The 17,095-nt window shown below is 40.3% G+C and overlaps 1 protein-coding gene across 3 annotated transcripts in view; it reads left to right on the forward strand.

Moving 5' to 3' along the window:
- nrp2b (neuropilin 2b) overlaps positions 1–15,824 on the forward strand; it is a 77,946-nt gene extending 62,122 nt beyond the window's left edge. For 2 of the 3 annotated variants that reach the window (XM_057335859.1, XM_057335860.1), the window contains exons 13-17: positions 3,168–3,433; positions 4,181–4,277; positions 6,216–6,248; positions 13,337–13,399; positions 14,055–15,824. In XM_057335859.1, the coding sequence (XP_057191842.1) occupies positions 3,168–3,433; positions 4,181–4,277; positions 6,216–6,248; positions 13,337–13,399; positions 14,055–14,359 (764 nt within the window). In that variant the 3' untranslated portion in view covers positions 14,360–15,824. Of the gene's footprint in view, positions 1–3,167; positions 3,434–4,180; positions 4,278–6,215; positions 6,249–7,926; positions 13,296–13,336; positions 13,400–14,054 lie in introns of those variants that run through there. The other variant, XM_057335861.1, reaches the window with a different exon arrangement.
- The last annotated feature ends 1,271 nt before the right edge of the window (positions 15,825–17,095 follow it).

Consider the following 17,095-nt stretch of genomic DNA (forward strand, 5'->3'; position numbering starts at 1 on the left):
TCTGTTTTCCATATGTAAGGTTTTAAAGAGAGATCCAGGAGTCAAGAGGAAAAAATTCACTCCTGTTTTAACTATTCCCAGATCAAATCTATACAATTACTCCACTTCTGTCTCACACACACTTTAGGACATGTGAAATTGTTACCATCAATAAAAACAAAATATTACGTATGCCAGATCTAGGCACCTACATTTGTGCGTTTACAGAAAAGGCACATGAATTTCACATGTTTGACATGTTTTTCGCATGTGATCACATGTATACAACATTTGTTTAACATGTGCAAAAAACGAAATGTGTGTTTTTGGTACATTTTGGTGTGAATTCCCATGTGAAACGCATAGGATAACATGTAAAAACCCATGGGATGACATGTGCAACATGTGGTGACATGTGAAGTACATGTGATCCCATGTGGAGACTAGTGTTGTCACGATACCAAATTTTTGATTTCGATACTATACCTAAGAAACGTATTTCGATACCAATACTAAATCGATACCACGCAAAAAGAACATACAGGAAGTAATTCAATAAAAAAAAGATGAAACGTAACGTAATTCTGTTATTTTATTTTTTACTCTTACAACCTACACTGTGTTCCTGCCTTGCTTTTTGAGCATGTCTTCCCCCTTATTTAAAAATAACACGTCACCACAAAGACCTACATATGAGTGTCAGGTGTCAATCTATGATACAGTCCTAAACGTGTACCTGTCTCAGTGTTTGCTGCTGTCTACTAAGGTGAAACGAGAAAATAAACAGTTTAAACTTAAATTACTCTACATAAATACTAGCTAAGACCTTAAAGCATGGTAAAATTCATTCACTTCAATACATTACATGTCACGTTTCGAGGGTGAGAGACACGGATACACGGACAGAGGACCCAAGTGCAGACAGGGTAAGGGGTAAACTAGACTTTTAATAACAATGACAAAATACAAAACAAAGACCCACATGGGGGTAAAAAAGGGGAACAAGAACAAGACTAACTAAACTGACAAGACTAGACTAATAACATATCACATGGCAACACAATAAACTAGACTCACTACACGACAGGCACTCAGGAACTCACCCACACGACAAACGCAACACAGTGCAATGACCCAACACAAGACAGAGAACACAGGGGCATTAAATAAAGGGACAAATCAAAGGGGAACAGGTGTGGGGCATGAACTAATAAACAACCAATAACGAGAGATACAAAAGGGCGGGAACACAGACAAGGACCAGAGAGAGTATCGAAGGCCGAAAGGGTCAAAAATGACTCTCTCCACACATAACAAGGGATCCTGCCATGATTCTGCCACAAGATCAAGAAAGACATGACAAGATGAGGCAGAATCACGACATTACAATTCATTAAAAACATTACACAAAGCATTCTGACATGAACTAACAATAAATCTCTTTTTACAGCATTTATTAATTTGTTTATGTAACTTAATATAAATCTAGTTGTTTATTCATATTAGTTCATTGATAAATGTTAACAAATACACCTGTTAATATTTTAAATTGATTACCCATTAGTAGTTCATGTTAGCTAACTAATTTTTAGAAATGGAGCCTAGTTGTAAAGCGTTAGCAATGCTGGTAATGTTGGCCTGTCACAAAATAAATCCCAAAGCATTATTCAGGATATTGTTATCATTCACATACCCTACCTGTCACTTTTAAAGTTCTTTAAACGGGTCGGGATGTCTGTTGGTGAAATGCTTTGCCAAGCTGATCATGTTGGCTCTTTTGGTCCGCAGATTTTGCACAGATGGACTTCGTCTGCACTTTGCCGCACGCCTCGACTCGGCTATAATGCCCCTTTGCGCATCTGCTTCACTGACAAGCCGTGAACAGACGGAATAGGCACTTGTGTTTGCCGCCATGACTTTCATTTCGTCGTCACCCCGAAATCTGCAGTGCAAATACGAGGAAAGAAAGTTGTACGCGTCCACTGACTGAAGAGAGCGCTGAGAGCACATGCGCGCGCACATACGGCTGCCGCAAATGGACGCATTTCAGGATGCGTTTTCTCGTGCGCGTCATTAAAGTACCGGCACCAAATAAATGAGAAACTGGTATCGTTTTAACAGAAGGGTATCACGGTACTTTTCTGGTACCGGTGTATCGTGCAACACTAGTGGAGACTTATACCCAATGTCGCACATGTCATCCCATGGGTTTTAACATGTTATCCCATTTCAAATGTGACCACGTGTGTTTTTTGCACATTTCGTGTGTCTTTTCTGTAAGGGATCTTTCAACATCCCTGGACAAGGTCTGCTCAATTCATCCACGTTAAGATTGTCCACTTTCCAATCTCGTCAAATGTTATAGCATCACAGATCTCACGGCTCCTTGAAAACCGCTTGGAAAATGTTCACACCCCAGTGTACGTCTCAGGAAAAGGGGTTCAGAAAGGGTTAATTCGCAGGCAGGCTCATTAACTCTAGATGTATACGGCTCCAATTAAAAACAATAATCCCAGAAGTAGCTTTTCTTTCGCTCCGGTTACCTCAAAGGAACGTCAACCTGTTCTAAGCAGTCTCAAGGCTGCTGTGAACTTTCCCTGTGAAAGGGTAATTAATTTTCTTGTATGTGTACGCAGCATCAAACAGAGGAAATTCTTTTGCATTATTTAAATGCGTAATCTGTTTAGGCCGTTCAGAAAGGAAACGCAACAACAGGCTGATCTGATTTCAGCGCTGTGTTTTCAGAGTTGGTAAATGTGTCAAAGTAGGACAGACTGAATGAAATTACGATGCCGTCTCTCTGCACATCAGTGGAAGGTGGGAGCATCCGTGTTATAGATGAGGCAGCATGGGTAATGATGATCATTTCTGGTGCCACACTGTCCAGTCAGATCACTCACAGAGACTTTCCCAGCCTCCTCCTGTCTCTGCTCCTCTCTGGTCGTCTTTTCCGCTCTTCCTCTCCTCTATCCTTTTTCAGTTTCATGTCAGAGCTTATTTTCTGCTTTCTTGTCTGTTTGAAAAGAATAAAGAAATGTACTAACATGATCAATGTCATGCTACAATATTGAGAACGTAAGTTTCCACTGACGCATTTTATTTTATTCTTCACTTACAGTATCAGTTGTTTCAAAGAATAAAAAATAAAAAAAAGCTGACCATTCTCGTTTGCGTCTTTCTCACCACAGACTTTGGAAACTTCCTGTACGTGGAGGCGGGTCTTAAATCGGAGCAGCAGCGCGCCCGGTTAGTGAGTCCGGTGGTGGGACCCGAGCGCCGTCCCGTCTGCCTGCTTTTCTACTACCAACTGCAGGGAGAGGGTCAGGACAGTCTGCGTGTGTTGCTCAGAGACGATGAACAGGAAGAGGCGCTGCTCTGGACGCTAAAAGGAGACCAGGGACCCATGTGGAGGGAGGGCCGCACCATCCTGCCTCAGTCCCCTAAAGAATATCAGGTACATAGTTAGGGTGAACAATTTCTTCGAACCTCTTATTTGCTATTATTTGCTGGCAGACCATAAAAGAAACAAAAAATCGAATTGAACTACATTGAATGAGTAACCCACTGTGACCCACTGCTTCTTGGGGCTTATTGCTTTATTAATATATTAATATATTATTATTGTATATTGTATATGTATTATTATTTGTATTCATGTCACATTGGTGTTACTGGAGCGTAAACCGAAGCTTAATTTTGAGAAGAATTGAAGTAAGCTTGGCTAAAAGATGTATCTCGGGAAAATGCCTACAAAATATTATTACGCAAGAGGATCAACAAATACTAATAATAGATCAAATTGTCAATGTATGCTTATTTCTTCCAAGCTTTTTTGTTTTTGTCCCTTTTTTATATATTTGAATAAAAACCCATAGTCCTTCATATGCTGTAGTTTGGTCTTTTGTCCAGTTTAGATAATTTAACAAAAAACAAATACCTGAGCATCACTTTGGCCACTAATGTATCTAGAGACCAGAATATCATGGACATTTGAAGTCGGGCTCACTTGACTTGAGCCAGTATCTAACCAGCTAGCAAACACCTATGACAGGCATTGCAAACCACTCAGAACTTATTAGCAACCATTTAGCAACATCCTCAGACAACCATCCACTCAATCGAGATTAAAAGTAAATTGAGTCATGTCCATGATGATAACTTACGGCCTTCGATTCCCTCTCTCTCCTCTTCCATGTGTCAGGTTGTCTTCGAGGGTTTCTTCGATCGCGGCAGTCAAGGGCATATCTGGGTCGACAACATTCATATGAGCACCAGCACAGAGCTTGAGCAGTGTACACGTAAGTTTCAACATCTCTTTTTTTTAACACTCACCCACCCACCACACCTGTCACCTGAGGATTTGGAAAAAAGAATGTTACCAAATGACACTTTCGGACCACGACACAACATTCTACCACCCAACTCTAGTCATTTAAACCCAAAATTCATCACGCGGAAACACTCTTCAAGTGTTCGACTAAAAGCTGAAAACTAGGCCACACTCGCCCTGTGGGCTCTGATCCCAATCTATGTTTCATTAGTTTCCTTCTCCGCTCCTATTTGTAAACAGAGCTTTCCAGAGCCATGGCAGGGAATAACCAGGCAGCCCGGCTTTTTTCACCGAACACAGAACAGACGTCAATGTCTAACAAAGCTTTTCGCCACAAACCCGTCACTCAAAACGCTGAACTGTGAAGGTTATTTACTGAGCAAAACAGCCTTTTCTCTAAAGACGTGTAGTTTACTTGTACTTAAAAAACAACGATCAGCAAAAATAGAACGGGTCATGTTTGACGGAATCGAGATATTGACGTGAGCTGTCGTGCATTCACTCACGTACACATTTTTGTCACACGTCCTGGTTCTGGGAGCGCTCTTATCAATTAAAGCTGTTCGGCTTCCACGCGCCAGCCCCTGTGCCGCTGCCAAATCTGTCCCCTGCTTCTCCACAGTGTTCCCTTTAAAAGCCAGTGCATTCAAAACAGTTTCTCTGGCATTGCGAGTGTGTGCAGAGCAGTTTGCCAGATGACACACGGCCCAATCCTGTTCTCCTTTATCCGCTCCTTCTTTCTCTTTCTGATGTTCCTGTCCTCTCTGTCTTTCATACTGTATGTACCTGCCTTTGGACAAGTGAGTGTCCTTATGTGAAGCAAAAGGGTTTTCTGGGGAGTTTGCTTAACATTTTAAGGCAATTGAAGCATTTTTTGTGTAAAAGCAGAATATTTTCCTATTATCTGACAGATGTCACTGCAGTAGGTGTCCTGAGAAATCACACCCACCTTTGTGAGACTTTAAAGCTGCGATCTGTAACTTCTTTGGTTAAAAATAAACAAAACTCAGTTATTGAGTGAATTATTTAAAGGAACAGTTCGCCCCTAAAATGAAAATTCTATCATTATTTACTCACCCCCGAGTTGTCCCAAATTTTTGTTCTGATGAACACAGAGAAAGATATTTGGAAGAATGCTTGTTACCAAACAGTTCTTGGCCACCGTTGACTACCCTAGTAGGAAAAATTGCAATGGTCGTCAATAGTGCCCCAAAATGGTTTGCTTTTCTACATTCTTCAAAATATCTTCTTTTGTGTTCAACAGAACAAAGAAATTTAATTATAAAGCATTTCCTACTATAGTAGTCAATGGTGGCCAAGAACTGATTGGTTACACACATTCTTCCAAATATCTTTCTCTGTTCATCAGAACAAAGAAATGTATACAGGTTTGGAACAACTTAATGATTGTTAAGTAAATGATGACAGATCTTTATTTTGGGGTGAACTGTTCGTTTAAGTACAGTAAAAACTGAGTGTGATTCACAACAGTAAGCTTGTAGTAATCATTTATTATTTGAGCTGTTTGTTCACATATTGTGAGAAAATGACAGCTTGATGATGTTAAGTAACTTGTTATGTTATGTTTATGTCATTTTATGAGGTAAAAGTCGTGGACTGCAGCTTTAAATTAAAAAAAAAAAACAAAAATTGTTTAGCTAATCAGAAAATGTAGCTGACATCTGATTTGCTGACATGGCTTTGGGGGCGGGGTTTTGTAGAATGTGTGTGGCGTAATCCTCTCACAGCACCTTTAGAAATGAATTTATCACCACTTTCTTTCATGAAATATAAATCATTCTCAATCACGTGTGTCTGACTTCCATCTGGCCTGTGGTAATTTATACGGATATATTTTGTCTGTGCCAAACTTGATTTCACTCAACTTCACTTTTTCTCTTTTCAGAACCCTTCTCAGCGTTCCCTCCTGAAATGACTGGTGAGTTTAACTGGCATATTGTCATTTCCTGTGCCAATGTTTGTGCTTCCTGCTTGTTGCCTAGCAGCTTGCATCATCTGAAGGGCTCTTTGTGTATCATTATATATTTTTAGTCGTGTTTTGCACAGCATAGGGTTCTGCCGAGTTTGTTTCCAGTCCCGCAGCCCAGGTTTATAACACAATCAGATACAAAAAAGCTGAGCTACTGCAGTGTTGTGTGTCACGCTGTGATTTTAGTGGTGTTGTTGCCTCAATGTCAAACCATTCCCATCACCTTCAGTGTCGCCACACAGATGTTTTGAGCATGGGCTGTATCACAGCATGTGTGCCGTTTCATATGGCGTCGCGTCATGCTAGCGTCAACAGATGAAGTATATATAGACTCAGTCAGCAAATTACCCCTCATATGAATACTTTGAATTGTACCACAGCAAAAAAATCACGTTTCTCATAAGGGATAGTTTACCCAAAAATATACATTATGTCATCATTTACTCACCCTCGTGTCATTCTAAACCTGTGTATGACTCTTTTCTTCTGTGGAACTCAAAAGAAGATATTTTGAGAAATGTCTGGGCGGTGTTGTGTCTACGCAATGGAAGTCAATGTTGTTCGGTTACCAACGTTCTTCAAAATATCTTCTTTTGTGTTCTGCAGCAGAAAGTCATACAGGTTGGACATGACATGAGGCTTTCATTCTTGGGTGAACTATGCCTCACACATTCCTACAAAGACTTCAGTAATCTCGCATTGGCCATATCATAAAATGTTTAAAACATTGCAATGAGAAGTGTGTCAGCATTACGCTGATGGTGTGTGTGACCTGCTGTGGATGGCTGATGTTTATTCTCGACAGCTGCATGATCGCGGCCAATAGGATGCAGCCGACTGCGGTGGAACAATCCCCCATACACCCTGTTTTAAATCATTGTAGAAAATTACATTGCGCTCGAGCGCGGTGATAAAATATTTCTTTTGTAACTAACATCCATTTTCTAACTGAAGCCGAAATTCCCATAGGTGGACTTAAAATTCCTAGATTGCGCTCATGTTGACACGGAGACGAGAGAAAGATGAGATGGAAAAGTGGGTTTATTGATCTCACAGGCGTGTGTGCGTGTGCGCGTGCGTGTGTGTGTGTCGGCTGAGCAGTTTCCATGTACTGCCGACTTGGGTTCATGGAAGACTTGGCTTGAGGCAGATGAAGCTGGCGCAGATCCATGCATGCAGGAGAAAGTAAAGAAACAGACACATATACACACACTTGTTTAATTCATATACACGACATTATCCTGCGCCCCATATGACCTTAACATTTGGTTGAGAAACGAAATTCTGCGACGACATTTAAACCGCGTTTCCGGCACACTATCCGAGCTCTTCATCACACAGCATCTGTTCACGCCCCATAAAACACGCAGCCACACTCGTAATGTGATTTATAAATCTGCCTTAAGGAGACCAAAAAGATACAGTCGCACCTATTGGCTCAAACAGAACCTGCGTAGGGGCTGTGGACAGGCAACATGCATGTGCATCTGCGTGTCTGTGTCTGTTTTGTTTGTATGCGGCACCAAATCAGAGCACAAATCATTCAAAGTAAAATCCAAGATGGCTGACGCTATGCAGTCTGCATGCCTCTCTACCCCAAGCCAACTCTTCTGTGTCTCTCCACCAGGGGAAGCCTTACCTGGCTGGAGTGACCCCACGGTTGACACCACCGTGTCCCTGCAGCCCATGCCCACCTACTGGTATTACGTAATAGCCGGGGGTGGCGCCCTTTTCCTCCTGGGCTGCGTCGCGTTGGTGATGGTGCTGTGTTGCCATCGCTACCACCTGGCGGCCAAGAAGAGCCAGCACTCGGTGTCCTACAAGAGCACGTACACGGGCACGGGACAGTACGTGGGGAACGGCCCCGGGGCGGTCGCCGGATCCGGGGTGGAGCCCATGTTAACTATAAGGCTTGAGAAAGAGGAACCCTGTTCACAGTGCTGAACGCTGACGTGTTTGCTACTGAAGTTATATTCGTAATATCCAGGCACCTTAAAGACTCGGATCAGCTCTGGATGGCGTTTGTGGTGATGCTAAACGAGATAACCGGGGATGTGAGAAGGACGTACGTAAGCACCAGAGTTGTCAAGTTTTGGGTTTCTTTAGGATACTTTTGTGGGGCTGTGAGAAAGGAGGTGGTGCAACGGGACATCCAGCCAAAATCCTGACTGGCAGGTACTCCCCGTTTCTCCGTCTCTCTTTTTCGCAGTGGGGAAACCTCTAATCTCCTGTTCAGGACCAATCCGATTGTACAGTCAAGAGAACTCGGTGCCAAATTGTGAGGAGAGCTTGAGACAAGAGCAGAGCAACGGAACTGAGGAAAACCAGGAAACTCGCATGTGTACTGGATCTCATGTGCACAACACTTGAGGCTTGATGTGTGACAGGAATATTCAAAGCATGAGTGTCAAAAAAACGTTACTCTGGGACACGTGTTTCAAATCCTCCGTTCTTGCTGGCGGAACCAGATTGTCTCTTTGTTTGAACATAATACTGTATGTGTGGAAGGGTTGGGTAATATACAGAATTTTTTAATCCGTGTACAAAGTGCTCTCCTATGAGGACTGGTCCTATCTTTTTTCTTTCTTTGAAAGCTTTAGAACAGTAAGAGACCTTTAGAGCAATGGATTCGCTCTTTATTCTTCAGGCGGATGTTTGAACGACCTGTTTGATCTCCTCCACACCATTAAATGAAACGACGGAAGCTTCTTAAAAGCATTTCGAACGCTGCCGAGAACTCATTTGAATGTCCGTCAATATGTCTATGTATAAACTTTTCTGAAAGTCATTGGAGATATGTACAGGATGTTTTTTGCATATATGCAAAGGTCACATGACCCTGCCTTAGCCAGCCTACTCTTCTGATTGGCTAACTTACACAACATTGGCCTTAAGACGCTTTAGTGGGCTAGCCGATTACTGTTCACGTTTATTATTTAATATGAAATGAATTCATCGAGTGGAGATTAATAGCGCCGCACATGCAGTTAACCGATGCACTGACTTTGCTTTATTTTTATAGTCGACTCTAAAACATTTAAGCAGGGTGTGTGTGCTTGCGTGTTGTTCCCTCAGAGATTTCGATTACACACACAGTCTTGTAAGAGAGAAAGGAAAGCTTTGTATATGTGCCAAATGTCATACGGTGCTAAACCACTTGGCTGGATGATTTTGCTGCAGGGATTGAGTCGAGCTGGCACGTTGGCCCTATACCTCCACATTTACAGCTGCAGCTCATTTCTCTGTCCACCCCCTTATAGCCTCACAAAATATACCTGCTGATGTCTTACTGAATTCATAACCAACACTTTATGATTTGATTTTAGGGGGTTTTGACATTTTATTGATAGGGGCATTTGGAGAGCAGGCGGGGGGGACTCACATCTCCATACGGTAATCCCCCCCGCAGAGTATTTGGACACTAAGTTAACACTTAAAAATGTTTAAAAGGTCATTGCATTGTACAACAAAAAAGACATTTTATTGCAAATATAGCACAAATAAGCATTATTTTTCAAGTAGAACATTTCACATAATATGTTACGTTTTAAATAACATAGAGTTGGTTTAAAGTAGAAAATGGCAAGAAAAGTGAAGTTAATTGCAGATGCCACTTTTGATATTTTCTATATAATGCCATGACATTAAGACTTTTAAGATTTTTAAATGAGGTGTACAAAAGTGTACAAAAATGTCCAAATACACTGTAACAATCCACCTATTTCAACCAAAAACTTGAGTTTAAAAGTTATCAAATTGGCTTTACTGTACACATCAATTTAATTGAAATGATAATAAACTAGGGCTGTGAAAAAGTAATGAATTACTAGTTACTAATTACATATTCAATAGTGTAATTAGATTACTGTACAAATTACTCTCTCCAAAAAGTATTTAATTACTTATTACTAATTACTTTATATCCTTCATCAACCTTGATTAGAATTGATTCAAGGATAGACATAAAATGGCTCTTTTAATTCATTAAAATAATTAATAAATAACTTCATAAATTATTCTTATTAACTGACCAAAGTATACAAATGTGAGAAGGATACATTAAAGCATACATTTTAAAGTTAGACTATAATTTTTGTCATTTCCACTATTGAATATATTACACAGTATTTAGTTCAATTACATCAAAAGTAACTGTAATTAAATTACATAAAAAATAAGAGTAATCCCTTACTTTACTTTTTCTAAGGAAAAGTAATTAAATTACAGTAGCTAATTACTTAGTAACTAGTTACACCCAACACTGCACAGTACACAGACACAGTACACAGTATATTGCGTAAACACAAACTGTTATTCTGGATGCGATTAGTCGTTTGACTACTTTTGAACTGACTTCACAATTTTAACTTAATTTTATAACTCAGTTTAATATCATTTAAATTCAAGTAACCTGTAAAGCCAATTTGATTTAACTTATATATTTAATACCGCTTTTGAACTAAAGTTTATTCCAGTATATAAGCATGTGCACTAGTCACCAGGCCATCTATAACTGAATGTGTACATGAAGGAATTCTTGCAAAAAATAATAATTTGCTTTTATCTATATTATTTGCATATGACAATCTTGCTGCACACCGTATTTTTTGTCTGAAATGTTATGTATAAAAATGTCTATAAAATATTATTTTAAAGTGTACTTCAAAACACCTTCTCTGCATACTAATTCAAAGTCTAACTCGGAGTATTAGATCCATCTCTTTCATGTCCTACTTGAAACGCAGCGACGTACCTTTGAAAAGAAAAACATGCTACGGTGTAAGATGTTCAATGTTCTCTTCTTTACTAAACAAACATAAAATAGGCACCATCGGACCTCCGGGTGGAAATTCCCCCGACCAAACATATTTTCCTTTTTACACATAAAGAGTGTGAAGCTCCATCCATTACCGAAAGCATCTGCCGGGCACACACGCGTCAGATTTTGGCTCCATCCAAAGCGAGCGAGATGAAAGGAGAAAGTAAATCCTGATATCTTGTTTTGTCCTCCATCTGGCAATAGGTGAAAATAATCCCCCATCATGGACAGCCTGCTCCTTTCTCGCCCGTTTATCTGCTCTTCACGAAAGAATGTGTGGGGAGATGGAGGGCGAGATCAAAGAAAAGCCTGCTCTAAATATAAATCTTCTCCGCAGTATCTAGGGTCTGAAGGGGTTTGTTTGAATCACAAAAGCACATGAAAGATCCCAACAGACAGCCAGAGAGACCACCTGACCTGGCAGGCCTATAGCGGAGCATTGTCTCCTCGCATCCCGCATAATCCTCAATACAATAAAGTGTGTTCAGGAATCACGGGACAGCATGCGACAGCTTTTAACGTTGAATCTAAAAGACACATCAGATGTACAGTTATCTGAACGGTTTTTATGATTTGAGTCACGTGATTTTCATTATGTCATGAACCGTCCTCTTGTTTTATGCAGAATTTGAGGATACGCAACAGATTTCTGAGTTTGTGTGGCCTACAGCTGAATGTGTAGTTGTCTTCGTTTTGAGCAGTTCGTCCTCTTTGACTTATCACGCTTGTTCTTGTTCACCTTGAGCTAGATACATTTTTCTGATCAGTCCTGGTTGTTCATTATGTCTGTATGATTAATGTATGAATTTATCTTTAACTCGGACTCATTTTTATCATTTGATTCTTCACTGTTCTCAGTGCTTTTCACCACATTTTAAGCTGAGTTGCTAATATTTCTAATTTACGGAAGCCCTGAACCGCAATGTAAGTTTGTTTTGCTGAAGACATTTTTAATTTACTTACATTCTCCTCCTGTAGCCTACACTGTAAAACTTTGCTGTAGTTTTGCAGCAGGTTTGCCAGTAACTTCCTGTAGATTTAATTTACAATTTTGTTTTAAACATAATCTTACCTAGTTCTTATATTTTCTTTCATAAAACAAGACTAAATATCTCAGGTCACTTTTCTTGTTATGTAAATGTATCGTACTTTTAAAAGTTTTAAATATTTTTACTAGAAAACAAAACAAAAAATGTCATTTTTTGCAGTGTAATGCCAGTAACGAGACCAGTCTCTTCTTGCTCAAGGGTTTTAATTTTGATTAAAGTAAAGTTTAACTCAAATTAAAAAGGTCGAGACTAATTGTTTTATTCTCTTCAAAAATATTTTTTTCTCTTTCAAAGAATTTTTGAAAAGAAAAAAAAACAATTAGGCTAGACTTAGGCTACAGGAGGGGAATGCAAGGACAATTTTTTCTTCACCCAAATCTTTTTTTTTACATTGCGGTTCAGGGCTTCTATGCTAATTAGCTAATGCACCAGATTGCATTTCATGAAGCCTGTCGTAAGCATTCTCGCTGGGGGCCTTTGCTTTTGCTGTCCCTCAAAAAATATTCATTACTAAAAGCACTCAGAGGGACGAAGAGCCCATCACTGGACTGTGATACCTGCATAAAACTTCTTTCACCCTTCTAGTGAATCAGAGTGGGCAGAAATGTTTATGTAGAGGAAAAATGCTACAGGTTGTATATTGTGTGTGTTTTGCTTACACATGAAGTCAGGAACAGATTCGAAATCCTTTGAAGAATTCAGTTTTATTATGTTGACATTATGCTTGATTTGCATCAGTATGATCGCTGATGATGTAATGGTTATGTGCACTTTTTGTGAATCCATGGCTTCACACCATCATGAATATGAGCTCTCTGTTTGATTCACGATGCAGCGTTTCAGAATGTTTAAATACAGTATAAGGTATATTTTAGCTTGAATTTCATGGTCTTGGAAATGTTGTATGGAATGTTACAATAAAGTGATATTTTTCTACAAACCGTAGTGATTTGCGCTTTTTGAGCGATGAATGATTTAACATTTTATAACATCTGCAGCTATTTGTTCTCCGGTCAAATGGTGTTTCTTCATTTTGTATTCACACAGTGTACTATGGATATTATTAGCTCTTGAGACAAAAATGCACAAGGCTGTTCTTTTTGCATTCTTTACAATTCTGTTTAATGCAACCTCCAACTCATTTTGGGCTTTGTTTGTCTTCCAAACAGAGCGAAGACCAGACGACCTTGGAAACAATCCTCTAATCTATGGCAGAGAACGAATTGGTCAAGGTAAATCTATTCTATAACCTTCAAGTGTAGACTCATAGAATGTTTTAAACAAGCATATTTTAGATTGGGCCTCCTCAAGAAAAGTACACAAATGCAAGTCCATTTTTAAATATACGTTCACGGAAAAAATTAAGAGACCTTTGAACTTTTTAATTTAATCAGCATGTATAAATGGATTGTGGCCATTTCAGTCCAGTATCTGTTGAATTTGAACAAAATCAAACCTCAGGAGTGACATAAAGTCATCTAACAGCAATGTGAACTTCTGACAGCATGACGAGACACTGTGAGAAAATGTTTACATATTACTGTTGTATTGCTTAAAAGTGAATATGAACTTGTTTTCTGTGCAGTATTTGAGGTCTAAAAAATATTCAGAGCACCTGTTTCTCCAGTTTTTATTTTCTGCAAATAAAAACAATATTTGTATTCCAAATTTAGTAAAAATATGGTAAGTAGTTCACAGATTGAAACAAAAATGATCATTTTACCTAAACACATCCCTATATATATAAATCAGTTTGAAATGGTCTCTTCGTTTTTTTCCATGGCTGTGCAGTATATAAATATAAGCTGGATTGATTCTCACAAAAGTCTGATACCGATTATGCTATAGTAGATTATAAATAAAACAAAAATCTTGTTCTCATTTGAGGTTTTCCATTCTCTGCCTGGACCACGCCCAACCCCTCACGGGAACCTCCGGTGACGCGGATCTCAGAGAAAGACAACGCCTGGCTGTACTCGCTGGATCCCATCCTGGTCACCATCATCGTCATGAGTTCCCTGGGCGTTCTGCTGGGGGCCGTGTGTGCCGGACTTCTGCTTTACTGCTCGTGCTCTTACAACAGCCTGTCCTCTCGCAGCACCACCACGCTGGAGAACTACAACTTTGAGCTGTATGACGGAATCAAGCACAAGGTCAAGATCAACCAGCAGCGCTGCTGCTCCGAGGCCTGAGAGAGGTTCCCCTTTATATCTGCTCTGTAACGGGTGCCGGCTCGATCCAAAACTGTGAATGGACCTCGCGGCGCTGGTCTGAATCTGACCGTGATTGTTGAAGGATCACCGCAGGACGTAGATTCCCTGCGGACAGCTCATTGAGCGTGGAAAATCGACACATTTCAATCTAATGACTCCCCTTTCATCAAAGACAAAAAGAAATGTATATTGTTATAGATTATAAAGAAAAAATACAATCTAATAAAGCTTAATGGACGTTAGACGAGAGAGGTACTAGGACTAGAAGGTCGCTTGTGAAGTCTCGGCCTCTATTTTGTGAACGCTGTGGCCTAGAATATTGTGGACATTCGGTTTAGTTTAGACTCTTTGTGTCTTTTTGCTGACTTGCTTAAGTTCCCATCCTATTATTGTCCTTTCCACATGCGTGAAGTGTCAAGCGCCTCATGAATGTTTTATGCTTCATACGTTCAGTCTGTTTGTAGCAGAAGGTTTTTGTTGTGACCATTAGACAACGTTCATAGAAAATCCTTTTACAGAGTAAGTTAGATCGAAGTGTTGGGATTGCGTTTTGTGTCTTTTGTTTTCAGTTTTTTGACTTAAATGCATAGCGTGAAAGACACTGTGCTGACAATTTCGAACTTATTGTATTGCAACCTATGGATTGCTTAGGAAACAGAGCCACCGAGCTAAAGAGTGTCGAGAGAGAGAGAGAGAGCATCTTCAAATTCTCCCTTTACGCTTTTCTCGATGCTGGCAGAGCGACTTTGGTGGAGGAGTTGGAAAATCCCCAAGCCACTTTCATGTACAAACAATCAAGCCTTAAGCAAAGTATTTTGGAGGAGAGCCATTTCGAAACACCAGTTCTTGGGTTCAAAGCCACTGGGGCCTCGGAGGAATCGGGCCTTACGCTTTCTTCTTTCATTTCACCTGTCTGTTTACTCCACGGTTTATTTCGGGCTGTTGAAAATGAAGGCTAACAAGACCAGGTTCGGCGTAAACCTGGGAGAGAGGTGAGAATTTCACCGCCTGAAGGTGAGAAGAACGCTAGAACAAGTGAGCGCGTGAGGGACATATGTGTAAATTTCTTTATTGTACCTCAGACTGGCCTCTCGCCCCCCTGATCCACTCTGGAGTCCTGTTGAATTGTGGGTAAGGGGAGGGTGGGCTCGTCCTATTAGGAGGTACGGAAAGCAGCCACAGACATGGAGAGGTTGTGTATTCAGTTCTGTTTTCATTGGACTCTTGTTGATTCTATTCCAAGTGCCTTGGAGCTCTGGCCTGTATTGGCTTTGCTGCAGAGCTATGATAGTATTACCTCGTCTGTCTGGGACAGGAGGCCAACACCAAAAGAGATGGACATCCCGGCACTGGTCAGATCATTCGAAAATTGTTGTTTGTAGACTTTGTACAGAAAAAAGTTCTTTTTTATTGTTATTATTATTATTATTTAATAAAGTCTGAATAATGCTTATTGTGGTTGGTCTGAAATAATTTGCCATTTATGGAGATCCAAGGGGTCTGTCTGTCTACTGAAATTGTTTTCTCTCTCTCTGTTTGTATATTGATTTTTTTCTGTCTGTCTTTTTGTCTGTCTCTGTCTATCGGTCTCTGTCAATCTATTGGAATTATTTTCTGTCTGTCTCTCTTTCTGTCTCTGTCTGTCTGTATGTAAGTCTGTCTCTTGAAATTAGTTTCTGTCTGTCTGTTTTTCTGTCTCTGTCTGTCTTTCTTTCTTTCTGTCTATCTAGCTGTTTGTCTGTGTAGCTGTCTGTCTATTGAAATTATTATCTGTCTGTCTGTCTATCTATCATTCTATCTCTGTCTGCCCGTCAGTGTGTGTGTGTCTGTCTATTGAAATTATGTTCTATCTGTCTCTCTATCTGTTTGTATGTCTATCTGTCTGTCTGTCTGTCTGTGTGTGTGTGTGTGTGTGTGTGTGTGTGTGCGTGCGTGCGTGCGTGCGTGCGTGCGTGCGTGCGTGCGTGCGTGCGTGCGTGCGTGCGCGTGTGTGTGTGTGTGTGTCTGTCTGTCTGTCTATTGAAAGTATTTTCTGTCTGTCTGTCTGTGTGTGTGTGTCTATATATGTCTCTCTGACTGTCTACTGAAATTATTTCCTGTCTGTCTATCTATCATTCTATCTCTGTCTGCCTGTCTGTCTGTCTGTCTGTCTGCCTGTCTGTCTGTCTGTCTGTCTGTCTGTGTGTGAGTGTGAGTGTGAGTGAGAGTGAGCGTGCGAGTGCGTGTGCGTGTGAGTGAGAGTGCGCGTGCGTGTGCGTGTGTGGGAAGGGTAAACCCTACGGTATGGGGACAAAATGTCCCCACAAAGATGGACATTTTGTTGTTCCCATGAGGAAACAAGCTTATAAATCATACAGAATTAACTTTTTTGAAACTCTAAGAGAGCAGACAGTTGTGTGTGACTTTTAGGGTTAGGGGGTGGGTTAGGGGTAGGGAATATGATATACAGTTTGTACAGTATAAAAACCATTGCGTCTATGGAATGTCCCTATAAAACATGGAAACCCAACATGTGTATGTGTGTGTGTGTATGCGCGTGTGTGTGCGCGTGTGTGTGCGCGTGTGTGTGAGTGCGTGCATGCGCGTCTGTCTGTCTATTGAAATTATGTTCTATCTGTCTCTCTTTCTATTTGTTTGTCTGTCTATCTGTCTGTCTATTGAAATTATTATTTGTCTGTCTCTCTATCTATCATTCTATTTGTGTGTGTGTGTGTG

Source organism: Triplophysa rosa, linkage group LG6 (assembly GCF_024868665.1).
Source record: "Triplophysa rosa linkage group LG6, Trosa_1v2, whole genome shotgun sequence".
Classification (NCBI taxonomy): Eukaryota; Metazoa; Chordata; class Actinopteri; order Cypriniformes; family Nemacheilidae; genus Triplophysa; species Triplophysa rosa.